The sequence below is a fragment of the Carlito syrichta genome, unplaced genomic scaffold (assembly GCF_000164805.1).
Source record: "Carlito syrichta isolate Samal-C Ts95f unplaced genomic scaffold, Tarsius_syrichta-2.0.1 Scaffold307764, whole genome shotgun sequence".
Lineage (NCBI taxonomy): Eukaryota > Metazoa > Chordata > Mammalia > Primates > Tarsiidae > Carlito > Carlito syrichta.
Genome location: NW_007251860.1, coordinates 781,188 through 798,043, shown reverse-complemented (window position 1 = coordinate 798,043; position 16,856 = coordinate 781,188). Strand labels below are relative to the sequence as shown.

Here is a 16,856-nt window from a genome sequence, read left to right as displayed (position 1 = left end):
GTCGAGGCTGCGGTGGCCGGGAGCGGCCACTGCACTCCAGTCTGGGCGACAGAGTGAGACTCCAACTCAAAAAAAAAAGAAAAAAGAAAAGAAAAAATGGTGTGAAGGCTTAAGTTAAAAGAAAAAAAGAAGAGTCAGATAGAGAAGGCTATATTTTCAAAGAAGGAAAAAAAAATCACAGTATAGATAATTGTATGAATAAAATAAACGTGACTGACAACATAGTTTCTCATTAAATACATATGAAGTTTACTATTCATATCCCTTTTTAAGATTAATAGGACATTAAGATTATGACTGAATCTTCTCTTCTGCAAAATATATAGTAATAATTAGATTTTGCCTCAGATGGATTCATTCACCATTAGGAATTATTTATCTACTTTAAGTTGTTCATTCATAAATAAGCCAAATTATAAAAATCACCATTACCAGGTATATAGTAGGTGTTCAAATATTTGCTAAATGACTGAAGAGACCAACACTACATTTCCACATGAATGTCGTTTCAAAAACATTGATCCGAAAGAGGCAAGGAACAAGAAGAGTGTCTCAGAGAATAACAGTAATGATAACAATAATGAAAATACCAGTAAACACTCAGATAGTGTTCACTGTGTGTCCAGCCCTGTCCTCCACGCTTCCCATGCATTCACTCATTTCAGTCTCACAGTCCCCTCAAAAGAGTGAATCTATGTTTAGTCTCATCTCACAGATGAGGGAATTAAGGCACAGAGTTTAAGTCATTTTCCCCAAGTGACATCTACTGAAAGCAGTTTTTGAAGCCAGGGGTCTGTTCCTGAGTGGGAATTAAAATACCCTCCTTCCCTCATTTGAATCCTTTCACAGATATACCTCTACACAGGCCCAGTCTTAAAAGCCTGTTTTGGGCACAGTGTTTGCTATTCAAAAAATAAAGCCAGGCTTCTCCAATGTCTTCAAATATACCGTTTCCACATCCTAGTTGTCCACCATGGACTAATGCAAACACAAGAAGAAACCAACAGCAGAAGGGCTTTCTGAAGATATGGAATGCAAAGGAAACACTATCAGAGAGAGCTAGGCCAAACCCATCCAGGGAACAGGGATGGAAGAAACAGGGATACTAAAACAGAGGATGACCAGCTGTGGAAAAACAGTAGCAGCAAAAACACAGCAGACGGACGTTTGAAACTGAAGCCTGTACCTCTCCCAAAAGAACCCACAAACCTCAAGATTTTGAATCACTTCATTCTGACATGATAAAATAAAAAATTAGTTACCTATCTCCAAATCTGCAAGCTCCTGTTTTACTGTAGAATGGACAATTAGCTCGATCTTTCTCCATTACTCTCAACTCTGTAGGTGGTTCTGGGTTTTGCCACGTGGTACCATTTTCCAACTGTTGAAAATAACCATGACTTTACTGATGGTATAAACACCCATAAAAGGGTACATATTTCAAAATGTATTAAAACATTTTCCTCAAAAATAAAAACTATTTATTTAACAATATAAACATTTAAGTTGTAACAGGCAATCAAGACTTTATAAATAACTGTCGTGGGCACATGAGCTCTGATTTTCTCTTAGCTCCTGGTCATTCTCCTTTATCTGGCATCACTACTGCTACCAGGGACAGTCACCAAGGCTTCCATCCATTCTAAAAAGGGTTCGAGGACATATTAGGGAACCAAAACAGAGAGAAATAGAAGTTACACTAAATCCAGCTAAACCATCCATTGGGGGCTAACAGTATGTGATGTTGCTTACACACTCCGTAAAAACTCTAAACAGGTATTGAACCCATGGGAGTGACTCAATACCATTTGTTTTTGTTCATCAATAAATTTTCATTGTTGCTATGTAAATCAAAGAGCCATGAAAGTGATTTCAGATATCCAGACTTGATCTAAACCGCCTACCACAAAACTAACATTACTGGAACTATTGTTTCTAAAGAAACATTAATCGGTCTCAAATTCTTAATGAAAGATTTTGAAAATACCTCATTTTCAGCCTGATCCAGCATCTTCTGCACAGCTTCCTACAAATGGTGCAAACATAGGACTAATGAAAACCTAGAAGTCAGGTAAGGCACATCTGGTTTCTCTGGTTAAGAATGTCATGTGTAACAATTAAAGCATGTACACACACACACACACACACACACACACACACACACACACACACAAACACAAGGCTTCAGGTTCATATTCTTTTTTATTTTTTTTGAGTTGGAGTCTCACTCTGTCACTGGTTAAGAATGTCATGTGTAACAATTAAAGCATGTACACACACACACACACACACACACACACACACACACACACACAAACACAGGGCTTCAGGTTCATATTCTTTTTTATTTTTTTTGAGTTGGAGTCTCACTCTGTCACCCAGACTGGCGTGCAGTGGCTGCTCCCAGCCACCGCAGCCTCGACCTGCTGGGCTCCGGTGATCCTTCCGCCTCAGCCTTCCAAGTAGCTGGAACTACAGGCGCACGCAACCATGCCCGGCTACATTTTTGATTTATTGTAGAGATGAGGTCTCACCAAGTTGCCCAGGCGGGTCTTGAACCCACGGGCTCAGGCAATCCACTCACCTCGGCCTCCCAAAGCGCGGGATTACAGGCTGAGCCACCAAGCCCGGCTAGGTTCATATTCTTTTCTAAGCATTGATCTTCTGAAAAGCTTTCAAAGGCTATATAGCTGAGACTTTCTATTAAAATAGAAAATTTAATAGAGCACATTGCAAAACAGTTTTAGTAATAGTAATATTTGGTATATGTGAACATATTTACCATGTTCTAGTTTTTAAGAGGAGCTATTAGCAGATACAAGATACAATGCTAACTGAAACATCATAAGCATTTAATGAAAGCTAAAATATGATGTGACTAGTAGTAATTGGTGTTTAGGAGAACTTTTTTTCAATAAGACAAAGGAAGTTCTGCAATATGGCAGTCAATTTTTACCTAAGCGACATTTCAACAAGTTTTAAATTATGTTCAACAGACTTCTTCTCTTCCCTAGTCCCTTAAAGCATTACATAAGACTCACATGTGTGGCTGTTTACTTGGAGGCTAACAGTATGTGATGTGAAATCTATCTGGTCATGTAGAGTCCTCGGTAACTTAATGTGCTCAAGACAGAACTCGTTTCCCTCTATCCTCTCCACTCCCACCCACCTAAATGCTCCTCTCAGTAAATAGTGCTGCCATTTGTCCACCCATTCAAACTGAAAATCTAAAAGTATGGCTTGAATTCCACTCCCTTTCCTTCTCCTCCCTCTCATTCAATCTACTAGCTAGAGTCCTGCTGACTCTGCCTCAACATACCCCATATCTGTGTACTTACCTTTATTAAGCACTACCCTCATCCAAAGCGCCATCACCTCTTATCTGGAAGAGCAGCCTTCTAACTAACTGGTCACCATATTTCCACTCTTCCCGCCTTGGTCACTGCTTCCATCTCCCATTTCTTATAAAGGCACAGATATAAATGAGATGAAGCCACCTCCTACTTAAAAACCCTTCATAGAATCTACATTCTTCCTTCAAATCCAGGAGGCCTTGCATGATCTGCCCCTGCCTACTCCCACCCCTGCCCCTCTGACCCTTTCTCCTTCCATCTCTAGGTTTCAGGCCCCTGGCCTTCTTTCAGTCTCCAGGTTTCAGGCCTCTTCCTCCTGAGATCTCTGCACTGAGGTGTTAGTGCAAACATTAGCTAGGCAATATAAAGTACTCACCTAGCCCCATTAGTCTAGCTCATCACTCTATTTTATTTTATTTTATTACAGAGATGTGGGGTACAAGTCAGGATTAGCTACACAAGTACCCTTTGTGCTGTTACATGACCCCCATCTTTATTTCTTTATAGCACTTACTATTATCACATTTAAAATGACTTGTTTTGCTTACTTATCATATGATATTCCATCTAAAAAAACTCAATGAGAACAGGGACTGTGTCTTTCACTGCTCTATCTCTGTCCACTAGAGAAGTATCTAGCACCTAGTAGAAACATGTATTGCATATTCCTTTACATATGCTTAGAATCTACTTCTTCTTAAAGTGCTTAGCTTTTACTTGATTCCTGAAAGTTCTCAGTTGAGGAACATTCTCCTGTTAAAAAGGAATCGATTCCTCTCTATAAAAAATGACAAGCTCCAAACAATTTTTCTGCCCCCTAAAAATGTAGTGTGCTCATTGGGAAAACTGCTCAAATAAGAGTGTTTAAAATCTGCACTGAAATTAACTGATGGCCTGAGACACAAAACACAAGAGTTGTGGAGGCCGCTTCTACCCAATCACGACTAGCATATAAACACATGCATTATCCCCACTGTAAGGTGATTATCCAATTTTACACTATTCAGATTTAGCAATATTATAGAAAAGATACATCCTGATGATTCAGTCAAGGAAAGATGAGCTGTGATATCTTTGAAATAAATACACTGTTAAGGAATAGCAGCAAAATATACCATGTCAATATTTAAAAAAGAATCTTAAAAGATAGATAAGATACATACATAAACCCCAGATTTTTTTTAAAATGAGCAACTGCATATTAGTTACAACCATCATTATAGCCCAAGTTGGAAAGGAAGACTTAAAAAAAAAAAAAAAATATTTCCTAATTCCTCCATATTTAAGTTTCTGATTTCTACAAGTCAACTAATTCTTGTTGACATGTCATAGGTAGTTAAATGTCTTATGAACTAAATAATTGTGGAAACTATACAAAATATTATTTTCTAAAGGAGTCAGTCCATATACAGCAGAACCTGAGAAAAACGCCACTTGCTATAGACTGGTATAGAGTGTAAAAGCAAGGGTCAGATGCCTGTTTTGTAAATAAAGTTTTACTGGAACACAGCCACACACATCATTTACATATTATCTATGGCTGCTTTCAGGGTACACTGCAGAGATGGATGTCTGCCAGAGCCCACACAAACCACAAAATATGAAATATTCACTAGCTATGTGGCTCTTTACAAGCTTACCAATCCCTGTTATAAAGGGTAAACTGGGTAAAGTTGAAAAAAAAACAAAACCTTTAATTAAAAAATCTGTCACTGCACAGACCCAAAGAAGAGCATCATAAGGAAACTCTAGTGAATATCTAGACTGAAAATATGACACTTTCCAAACAAACAAATGAAGCAACAACAAAAAAGGAAAACAATCCAAACCCTGACATGCCCACAGTTTATTCTCCAAGTCCATCACTCAGCACATCTATACACTCAGAGGATATGCTGAGTGCTTATCCTCCCATGGCAGGAATCACCTCTCTTTCTCTCTTCTCTTGTAGTTTCTGCTCTTCCTCTTCTTTCTCTTTTCTCTGCTGTTCCTCCCACTCTTCCTTTAACTTTCTCTTTAAAGGAAAAAAAAAAGAGAAGGTAATATTTTTTTTCAGATTCACTTTTAAAAACATTTAACATACAGGGCACATAAATGAAAAACTTTAAAAACATTAGTAAAATGGATAATATCAGTTTAGTGCAACTTTTTTTTTTTTTTTGTCAGAGTCTTACTCTGTCGCCCAGGCTGGAGTGCAGTGGCACACTCACAGCCACTGCAACCTCGACCTGCTGGGCTCAGGCAATCCTTCCAGCTCAGCCTTTCAAGTAGCTGGAACTACAGGTGTGCGCCACCATGCCCAGCTAATTTTTTGATTTATTGTAGAGATGAGGTCTCACCAAGTTGCCCAGGCTGGTCTTGAACCCACAGACTCGGGCAATTCTCTTTCCTCCACCTCCCAAAGTGCTGGGATTACAGGCGTGAACCACCGTGCCCAGCAAGAAATGTAACTCTTAACGAGAGCTGTTTGGGTTAATTAATTAGTTCACTGGTTATATGATTAAATACTGTACCTCTTGTTCTTCCTGCCATTTTCTAGCTGCCTCTTCCTTTTCCTTCTTTATCCTGAATTCTTCTTGTGCCTTCTGCTCCCTTAGTAACCATTCCTCGTGTAATTTTTGCCTATCAATATAATGATGTGATCAGATAAAAGAAATTGGCACTAATCTACAAATACACACACACACACACACACACACACACACACACACACACACTAGCAAAATGATACATTTTGAGACCGATTAAAATAGCATGAAATATATTTTCTATAAAGCAGTTAACTGGGGATAGGAGAAAGAGAAGAAGAGAACTTTTGGAAAAGCATCAAGTATTAGCAGCTCTCTTCCTACAGAGTAATATATACTTAAAATCCTACTTCTACATTTCATACGTATGTACATCTGTGACATCCTCTACAGAAAGAAAAAATGGATACTATGACTTTCCCTTTAGGCTGATCACAGTGATGTTTAGGTGCCAGTAAAATGAGTATCAAGTTTCAAAGCAAATACAGCTTTTCACATTCAGAAAGCATTACCCTTCTTCCTATTCTATTAACTGAAAAGTGGCAATTCCATGATAGCAGGGCTCTGAGAATCTGGCATCCTCTGGACTACTACTCTACACAGTTAAGAGGTGGCTTGCTTCCAAACACCTACACTGCCAAAGAAGAAAAATAAGACTACATTCAGATCATCTTGGACAACCAATATCACAGGTGTCTATTTTAAAGAGGGGTCAGATTTCCAAAGTTTATTTGCCAATCAGGTATTTAGAACCTGGATTTCACTTTTCTGTTGAATTTGTAAAGGGAAAATGAACTATGAGAAACTATTCTATAATACTTTGGCAATGTTAGGAGGTAAGTAAGGTTTTATGCCTGGGAACCTAACTACCATTTTAAATAGTCTATGGAAAAATACATTACATTTCCAACTACAGATTCTAGGAATACATCTTTTAGCTATAGTAGAGGCTGGTGCACTGCATGTGTCAATGTTCCTATGCATGGGTGAGGGTACAATATACAAGTTTCAGCAAGCAGAATTGTGATTTTCAAATCTTTTGAGGAACATACAGTTGTAGACAACTGGACCAAATGGCATATAAATTTAAGACCACAAAAAGTAAATGTTGGCCGGGCTCGGTGGCTCAGCCTGTAATCCCATGCCTTTGGGAGGCTGAGGTGAGTGGATTGCCTGAGCCCATGGGTTCAAGACCCGCCTAGGCAACTTGGCGAGCCCTCATCTCTACAATAAATCAAAATGAGCTGGGCATGGTAGCACGCGCCTGTAGTTCCAACTACTTGGAAGGCTGAGGCTGAAGGATCGCCCGAGCCCAGCAGGTCGAGGCTGCGGTGGCCGGGAGCGGCCACTGCACTCCAGTCTGGGCAACAGAGTGAGACTCCAACTCAAAAAAAAAAAAAAAAAAAAAAGTAAAATGTTAAAAACTTTAAAATTTAATAACTTGATACATATCTGCTTTAAAATAGGACATAAAGCCATATGGAATTTTCACATAATTAATTTTCTACCTTTTCAACAATAAAGTAGTACCCTGTATAGAAATAAACAAAGACCAAAGAGGCATTTCAAATAAATGGGAAAAAATTACTTTCCTATTTCATACAACATATATATTGTCTTCATCATAACAGAAATTTATAATAATAAGAACTAGCGTTATTATAGTACCAACTCTCTGCTGACACTGTGTTAGGCACTATACAGGTATCACTGCATTTAATCTCCACAATTCTATGCAGTAGATTCTATGATTGAGTCTATCTCCACATTAAAGACAAGGAAATGGAAGCTAAGAGAGATTAAGAAACTTAAACACAGCTGATAAGTAGCAAGGCCAAATCTGGTCTGGCTGAATTCAACTCCATGTTCTCAATCACTACTGCTCTTCTATTTTAATTTTTTGGCATTTTGATAATTCCACCTATTGGTGTGCTTCATCAATTATAAGAAAAGAAGCAACATTTCCAGTGAACTTGCTAAATAGCTACAGAATGTCTATAATGTTTTTCTTCTTTTTTTAAAAAAGTAGTTTTTTGTAGTTGTAAATATATACGCCATTTACCATTTTAACCATTTGTAAGTATACAGATGAGTGGCAATAAATACATTCACATTAGTGTGTGCTACACTGCAAAAAATACTAAGAGAAAAAAATAGCAGAATATTTTCGTCATTTTGGGTTGGGGAGACTTTTTCAGTCAGACACCGAGGCCAGATATCATGACAAAAGTTAATGGCATGAAAATCAAACCATGGTAAGTAATTCCGTAAGACAACTTAAGTCTGATGACAAGTGAGAAAAATATGCATCATACATATGACAGATAAAGGATTAATATCCTTAATCAAGTAATGAAATTGTTTATAAAACAAATTTAAAAACATGTATCTCAAAAGGAAAAGTTAAAAGACTTAAGCAATGTACAAATAGGTAATAAAACATGTAAAAAGATACTCAATCTTACTAATTCAGAAATGTGCATATGAAACAATGAAATATAAATTTTCTCTATAGGAGTTTTAAAAATTGATAATTCTTAGTGTGAGTGAAGATACAGAGAGATGAGTGCCTTTATTTATAGTTGCAAACTACAACTCTTTCTACCTGGTCTTTCTACCTGGCCATCTACATTTTATACGGACTTATCTTTTGAGCCCAATAATTTCATTTCTAGTCACTTTTCTAAGGAGATAATACGACAATTACCAAGGATACATAAGCATTGATGCTCACTGCAACTTTCTGTTTGTTTTTGAGACAGGGTCTCACTCTGTTGCCTAGGCTGCAGTGCAATTGCACAATCATAGTTCACTGCAGTCTCAAACTTTTGGGCTCAACAGATCTTCCCACCTCAGCCTCCTGAATAGCTGGGACTACAGGCACGTGACACCACACCTGGCTAACTTTTACTTTTTCTTTGTAGAGATGGGGGTCTCGCTTTGTTGCCTAGGCTGGTCTTGAACTCCTGGCCTCAAGTGATCTTCCTGCCTTGGCCACCCAAAGTGCTGGGATTACAGGTGTGAGCCACTGTGCCTGGCCTGCAACTTTTCATATAAGAGTAAAAATCATTATAACCTGAAAGTTCATCGAACTATAAATTATGAATGAATAAGTTATGAATAAAGAATAAATTATGCTAAAATTTGCACAGTGGATACTGTATCGCTATTAAAATGGTTGAATCAGACCTCTGCATCAACACTGAAATATATGTACTATATATTTAGCAAGAAAGCAATTTACAGAAAAATATATATAAATATACACTTTCTTAACAATGGCAATCTTTGGGTGTGTTGTGTTTATTAAAGCCTCTTCATTTTTATTGTATTTATTTATTTATTTATTTATTATTTTTTTATTTTTGGAGTTGGAGTCTCACTCTGTCGCCCAGACTGGAGTGCAGTAGCCGCTCCGGCCACCGCAGCCTCGACCTGCTGGGCTCCGGCGATCCTTCTGCCTCAGCCTTCCGAGTAGCCAGAATTACAGGCGCGCGGTACCACGCCCGGCTAATTTTTTGATTTGTTGTACAGATGAGGTCTCGCCTGCCCAGGCGGGTCTCGAACCCGCGGGCTCAGGCAATCCACTCACCTCAGCCTCCCAAAGGCGCGGGATTACAGGCTGAGCCACCAAGCCCGGCTAGCCTCTTCATTTTTAATACTTGATAATTATTTGTGGGTTTGTTTATGTCTCATAAACACTTACAATAAAAAAAAAACTAGTAAAAAATACTTACATTAAAAAATATAACATCTAGCTTTAACTCATCCACTACAGATTTAAATGGCTTATACAGGATATTTTATAAGACCTATTTTGTATAAGACTTTATACAGAAAACCCGTACTAGTTAGTAAAGACTGATAATATTCCAAGAAAATAACCTTATTCACTTTAAGTGTTTTGTGCTGACCTCTCTCTCTCCAACAGTTTCTCTTCTTCTCGTTGCTTTTCTTCAATAAATGCATCCTCCTCCTCCTCCTCCTCCTCATTTTGTGAGAGTTCTAAGGGAATTTAAATATTTTGTTAAACTATGAGTACTGCAAATCCTTGGCCAAAATTCAGGGAAAAAAATACATATAAACATATAATCTTTAATCATTGCAATTATGGTAAAAACCTGCTTCTAAAACTTTCTATTAAGAAGGACTGAGGCCAGGCGCAGTGGCGCATGTCTGACTGAGGCAAGAGGATCACTTGAGTCCATAAGTTTGAGACCAGTCTAGGTAACACAGCAAAACCTTGTCTCTACAAAAAATAAAAAAAATTAGCCAGGCATGGAGGCACGTGCCTGTAGTCCCAGTTACTTAGGAGGGTTCATGGATATTTATTGTACTATTTTTTTCAACTTTCTGAAGATCGGAACATTTCCAAAATAAAAACATGAAAAATTTTAACAGAATAGAAATTTATATTCTTTCTTATTCAAATTTTATTTTACTTTATTTGCTTTTTTTAGAGTTGAGGTCTCATTCTGTCACTCAGGCTGGAGTGCAGTGGTGAGATCATAACTCACTGCAGCTTTGAACTCCTGGGCTCAGGTGATCTTCTTGTCTTGGCCTCTAGAGAAGTTGAGACTACAGTTGTGCACCATCATGCCCAGCTAATTTTTAATTTTTTTTTTTTTTTGAGTTGGAGTCTCACTCTGTCGCCCAGACTGGAGTGCAGTGGCCGCTCCCAGTCACTGTAGCCTCGACCCACTGGGCTCCGGCGATCCTTCTGCCTCAGCCTTCCGAGTAGCCGGAATTACAGGCATATACAACCATGCCTGGCTGATTTTTTAATTTATTGTAGAGATGAAGTCTTGCCAAGATGCCCAGGCGGGTCTCGAGCCCACGGGCGCAGGCAATCCACTCACCTCAGCCTCCCAAAGCGCGGGGATTACAGGCTGAGCCACCGAACCCAGCTAAATTTTTTTTTATAGAGACAGGAGTCTCACTACATTGCCCAGTCTGGTCTTAAACTCCTGGGCTCAGGTGATCCTCCTGTCTCAACCTCCCAAAGTGTTGGGATTACAAGCGTGAGCCACTGTGCCCAGTTCTCCAATTTAAATTTTAAAGTTGAGGGGAAAAAAAGAAGTACAAATGAACGAGAAATGGAAAACTGTAGTAATCTTAAAGAAATGGAACAGAAGATCCAAGGCTTAAAAGAAAAAGATCTTGTATTTGTCACATATATCAAGTACAGTTAACCAAAGGCTCATCCAGACAATTACAATAATTTAATTTTTCTTAAGTAAGTAAACATTATTATTCAGCACCTAGAACTAAAGTAGGCAAAAAAATTTAGGATAAGTTCTAAGTCACATAAAATAACATCTAATTATTCAGATAATCAAATGATCTAATGTATATAAAGGGCCACAGAACCTGGCACAGAGGAATGACTCTGACTTACTTACAGAGATATGCCCATAGATTAGACATGACACGGACACAGCCGATACTCACAAATATTTATTGACTGACTTGCCTAACTCCCTATCCCCATCAAACCAAGAACACATACTCCATAGAAGTGATCACTAATAGTTCTGGGTGTAGCACTTTCTCTACATCTACAATCAAATATATGCAGAAATATGTATAAATACAATACAGTTGACCCTTGAGCAACACAGGCCTGAACTGTTTGGGTCTACTTATACACAGATATTTTTCAATAAACATATTGGAAAATTTTGTGAAGACTTGCAACAATTTGAAAAAATCACAGATGAACTGCATAACCTAAAAACAATGAAAACATTAAGAAAAAGGCTGGTGTGCCATGAATGAGTAAGATACATGTAGATACTAATTTATTGTATCATTCACTACCAGATCTGTTATAAAAAGTTACACAAATCTATTATAAAAAGTTAATGCAGATATTGTTACAATACATAACTATCTCTGTATTACTATGTTACTGTATTACTGTGAAAACCGTGCTGCAACATAATCACTAAAATTTCTTTATAGAAGTTAAAATTTGCCAGGCTTGGTGGCTCAACCTGTAATCCCAGCACTTTGGGAGGCAGAGATAAGTATATTGCCTGAGCCCGTGGGTTTGAGACCAGCCCGGGTAACTTGGCAAGACCTCGTCTCTACAGTAAATCAAAAATTAGCCGGGTGTGGTAGTGCACACCTGTAGTTCCGGCTACTTGGAAGGCTGAGGCGGAAGGATTGACTGAGGTCTGGGCAACAGAGTGAGACTCCAACTCAAAAAAAAATAAATAAATAAAAAAACTAAAATGTATTAAACTTACAGAGCATATATGGCACCATTCACAGTCTGAAAAGTGTAAACAAACATTAAGATGGAGTCATAAATCCTAACTGCATAAAATTAACTGTAGTGCATATTGTACTACTGTAATAATTTCATAGCTACCACTTGTTGCTACTATGGCGAGCTCTAGTGTTGAGTATCCTCTTAAAATGCCACGTGACCCTAATCATGTCCCTGTGAGCAGTTCATCTTGCCAGTAAATTGCCTATGGCAGTAAAAAGTGATCTCTGGTGTACTTTTCATCATGTTTAGTAAAATACTATAAACCTTGAATAACACCATGGGACTCAATAGGACATGCCACTAATGATGCTGGAAGTGCTCCCAAGAAGCAGAGAGGAGTCATGACATTACCGGAAAAAGTTGAATTGCTTAATATGTACCATAGATTGAGGTCTGCAGCTGTGGCTGTCCATGATTTCAAGATAAATGAACCAGTGTAAGGACCATTGTAAAAAAAATAAAAGGAAATTATGAAGTCATCACTGCAGCTATGCCAGTAGGTGCAAAAACGTTGCAATTTTTGTGAATTACCTTTTTTATCTGGTATTGAAAATGCAGCTTTATGAGGGTGCAAAATTGCTATAAGAAAGGCATACCTGTAGACTCTAATATAATTCAAGAAAAAGGGAGGTCATTATATGACAGCTTAAAGCAGAAGAAAGGTGAAGGATCTAAAGCCAAAGAATTTAACACCAGCAAAGTATGATTTGGTAATTTTGGAAATAGGTTTAGCTATAACAAAAATCAAGATAGCTGGAGAAGTTCGTTTCTGCCAGCCAAGAGGCAGCAGACGAGTTCTCAGACACTATTAAGAAAATCACTGAAGGCCAGGCACAGTGGCTCACACCTGTATTCCCAGCACTTTGGGAGGCCGAAACAGGAGAATTGCTTGAGCTCAGAAGTTTGACACCAGCCTGGGAAACATAGTGAGACTTAGTCTCCACAAAAAAATCCAAAAAAAAAATAGCTGTGTGTAGTGGCATGTGCCTGTAGTCCCAGCTACTCGGGAGGCTAAGGCAGAAGGATCACCTGAGCTCTGGCGTTCAAGGCTGTGGTAAGCTGGGATAGCACTACTGCACTGTGAGACCCTGTCACAAAAGAACGAACAAAACTGGACTAAACTAAAAAAACAAATAAAAAAGACAATCATTGAGGAGAAAGGATATCTGCCTGAACAGATTTTTAATGCAGATGAAAGTGCCCTACTCTGGGGAAAAAAAAAAATCCCACAAAGGACATTTATTGTTAAGGGAAGAAAGCAAGCACTAGGATTTAAGTCAAAAAGCCTAACTCTACAGTTTGGTGCAAGTTTATGATCAGGACTGCCCTTATCTATAAAGCTGCTAACTCTCAAGCCTTGAAGGGAAAAGATAAACATTAGCTGCAGTAAACAACCAGTCTTAGTTGTATGACAAGAACTGGAACCCTTTTCCTGGATTGATTCAATTGACACTTTGTCCCTGAAATCAGGAAATACCTGAACAGTAAGAAATTGTCTTTTAAAATCTTTTGAGCCAGGAGTGGTGGCTCACATCTGTAATCCTGAGCCCAGCAGGCAGAGGCTGCGGTGGCTGTGAGCATGCCACTGCACTCCAGTCTGGGAGACTAAGTGAGACTCTGCCTCAAATAAAATAAACAAGTAAATAAATACAGAATAAAATTATTTTGATATTGGACAATGCCCCTACTCACCTAAAACACCACATGTTTAACACCAAAGGCATCAAAGTGGTTGACTTGCCCCCAAACACAGTGTTTCTGGATCAGCTTCTAGATCAGGGATCATAAGAAACTTTTTTTTCTTTTTTTGAGTTGGAGTCTCACTCTGTCGCCCAGACTGGAGTACAGTGACTGCTCCTGGCCACTGCAGCCTCGACCTGCTGGGCTCCGGCGATCCTTCTGCCTCAGCCTTCCAAGTAGCTGGAACTACAGGCGCGTGCTACCATACCCGGCTAATTTTTGATTTGTGTAGAGATGAGGTCTCACCAAGTTGCCCAGGCGGGTCTCGAACCCGCGGGCTCAGGCAATCCACTCACCTCGGCCTCCCAAAGCGCGGGATTACAGGCTGAGCCACCGAGCCCAGCTATAAGAAACTTTAAGGCTTATTACACATGGTACGCTATGCAAAGGGTATCAACACTATGGAAGGGAATCCAATAGAGAGAGCATAATGAAAGTCTAGAAGGATTACACCATTGATGATGCCATCGTTGTTACAGAAAAACCCACTGAAAGTCATCAAGCCCAAAACAAATTCATGCTGGAGAAAACTGTGTCTAGATGTGTGTATGACTTCACAGGGTTTACAACAGAGTTAATCAAGGAAATCCTGAAAAAGATTATGGATATAGCAAAAAAGGTGGCGGGGGGTAAAGGGTTTCAAGATATGGATCTTAGAGAAATTCAAGAGCTAATATACACCACACCCTAACGTTAACACAGGTTGCAGGTAAACACACTGCTCCTTCCATTCTAAATATTTCAAGTACTACTACTAAAATAATTATTCAGGAACTCCAATGATAAATGAAACATCTTTGGCTATGTTTCTCAAGGCCCAAGAATCCTAGTTACTTGAGGCCATGATGTCTGGATTTCAAGAATTCTTTAGGACAATTTAATATGCATATTATGGATAATCTGGATGACAACCATTATAACCCAATACTACTGTATGATTTCAGTGCTCCTACCTGCATTTATAACAACTATATAATTTTATAACTAAGTCCTAATGTTACCGCATTAAACAGGCAGATTTAATATATAAATGTTAGGTTCTGCCAATGTGAAGGCCAAATGGCATCATGACCAGATGTACGAATGAAGGTTCTACAAGAGTTTAATGGAAAAGTAGTTAATAATCATAGGGCAACAGTGGCAGGAGCATTCCAAACTCCCATCAGTACCTATTCATGTTGTGAGGAGCATTTGTTTCACATTACATTACATTAATGCAGATTTAAATTTTACTGGATGTGTAACGTCATTTGGTTTGGTAATTTGTAAATACATTGTTTTATAGTCAAATAAGTATTGTATATACATTTAACTAGTATTGTATAAATATTTAAATAACATGGCCAGGCATGGTGACTCACATCTATAATTGCAGCACTTTGGGAGGCAGAGGTGGTGGGAGGATAGCTTAAGCCCAAGAGTTCAAGACCAGCCTGGGCAACACAGCGAGAACTTGTCTCCATAAAAAAATTAAAAAATTAGTCAGGCATGGTGGTATGCACCTGTATTCTTAGCTATTTGAGAGGCCGAGGCAAGAGGATTGCTTGAGCTTAGTAGTTGGAGGCTGCGGTGAACCATGATGGTGCCACTGTACTCCAGCCTGGGAGACAGACTGGGACCATGACTCAAAAATAAATAAACAAATTAATTAATAACATGATAACAGCCTGAGTTCACAAAGGGTCTCTATCTTTCTCCTTTTTTTTTTTTTTTTTATTTATAGAGATGGGGTCTCGCTTGCCCAGGTTAGAGTGCATAGCTCATTGCAGCCTGGAACTCCTGCCTCATCCTCCCAGTAGTGCACCACCACACCTGGCTAATGTTTTTTAAAGACAGGGTCTTCCTCTGTTGCGCAGGCTGGTCTCAAACTCCTGAGCTCAAGGGATTCTTGTCCCAACGTGCTGGCATTACAGGTGTGAGCCACTGCATCCAGTTTAACAAAGGGTCTTTCATATTACTCAAGTTTGAGAAAAACCTGCAAAACGCCTAACTAAAACCTTCCACTCCTGTAGGTTTTGCAAAGAAAAATATTCACCAAATAATTACTACGTGTGCAAGGAATGTGATAGCTGCTGTAATTCATGATGCTTAGGAATGTAAAATATTAGATATTTAATATTACTTTATACTTAATTAGATACTATACTAAATACTTTATAAACACACATAATCAGTGGGCCATGATTCACCAAGACTTCTCCCTCCCCTTCTGTAATATAGTATCATTGTTTCTGACGTGTCTAACATAACTTTACTTGGAAGACAGCAGCCTCAGCAATTCTTCATTTGATACAGTATCCGACTTCCTTCTAACTGTGGGGCTTCAAGTTAGGACAGGAGTGGAGCGAGCAATTTCATACACAGAAAAAAGGATGAGAAGTCTATTACCTGAGTCTCTCAATCTAGCAAGTTCCTGCCGACGTTTCTTTCGCTTCTCCTTCTTCAGGGCGGCCCTGTACTTTTTGTGGCTGGAAGATCAAGATATACACATCAGCGTTAGCGACTGCACCGGCTCTCCTCCCCTCTCCTCTGTGCCCAGAGACAGAAATCGCTCGGGTGCTCGGGAGAGAAATCTTGCTTCCTGTGTTCTAATTACAGAACCTTCACCTATCTTCGCCTCATCCTTCCAGGCTCAGACGGGAGGTCTTCTTCATCCGCTACCTGCTTGCTCCGCTCCGCGGAGGCCCAGCCTCTCTTTCCTTCAAGCTTGCACATTCTCCAAGCCCAGGATCGGCCCTTTCCGTCCCCTCTTCTTGCCTGTACATCTCCCCCAGCGGAGCTTACCTCGGTTTCACTGGAAACATTTCCTTCTCGGGCACCGCCATCTTGCCAGCGACGCCACGCCCCTCAAGGTCTGGCCGGAACAGGCGGGCTGAAGCACTGAAGAGGGCGCGCGCAGGCGCAAGTGCCCGCGGCTACCACCCGGACGGGACCAAAAACCGAAGGTGGGGGAGGTTT

The 16,856-nt window shown here is 39.4% G+C and overlaps 1 protein-coding gene across 1 annotated transcript; it reads right to left on the bottom strand.

Moving 5' to 3' along the window:
• Positions 1 to 1,230: 1,230 nt before the first annotated feature.
• Positions 1,231 to 16,762, bottom strand: ZRSR2 (zinc finger CCCH-type, RNA binding motif and serine/arginine rich 2). The gene is made up of 7 exons (XM_008064624.2): positions 16,683 to 16,762; positions 16,287 to 16,366; positions 9,796 to 9,886; positions 5,867 to 5,975; positions 5,281 to 5,367; positions 1,988 to 2,026; positions 1,231 to 1,381 (listed from the first exon to the last, which is right to left on the bottom strand). The coding sequence occupies exons 1-7, from the start codon at positions 16,721 to 16,723 to the stop codon at positions 1,259 to 1,261; spliced, it is 570 nt and encodes a 189-aa protein (XP_008062815.2). The 5' UTR covers positions 16,724 to 16,762; the 3' UTR covers positions 1,231 to 1,258.
• Between the last annotated feature and the right edge of the window lie 94 nt (positions 16,763 to 16,856).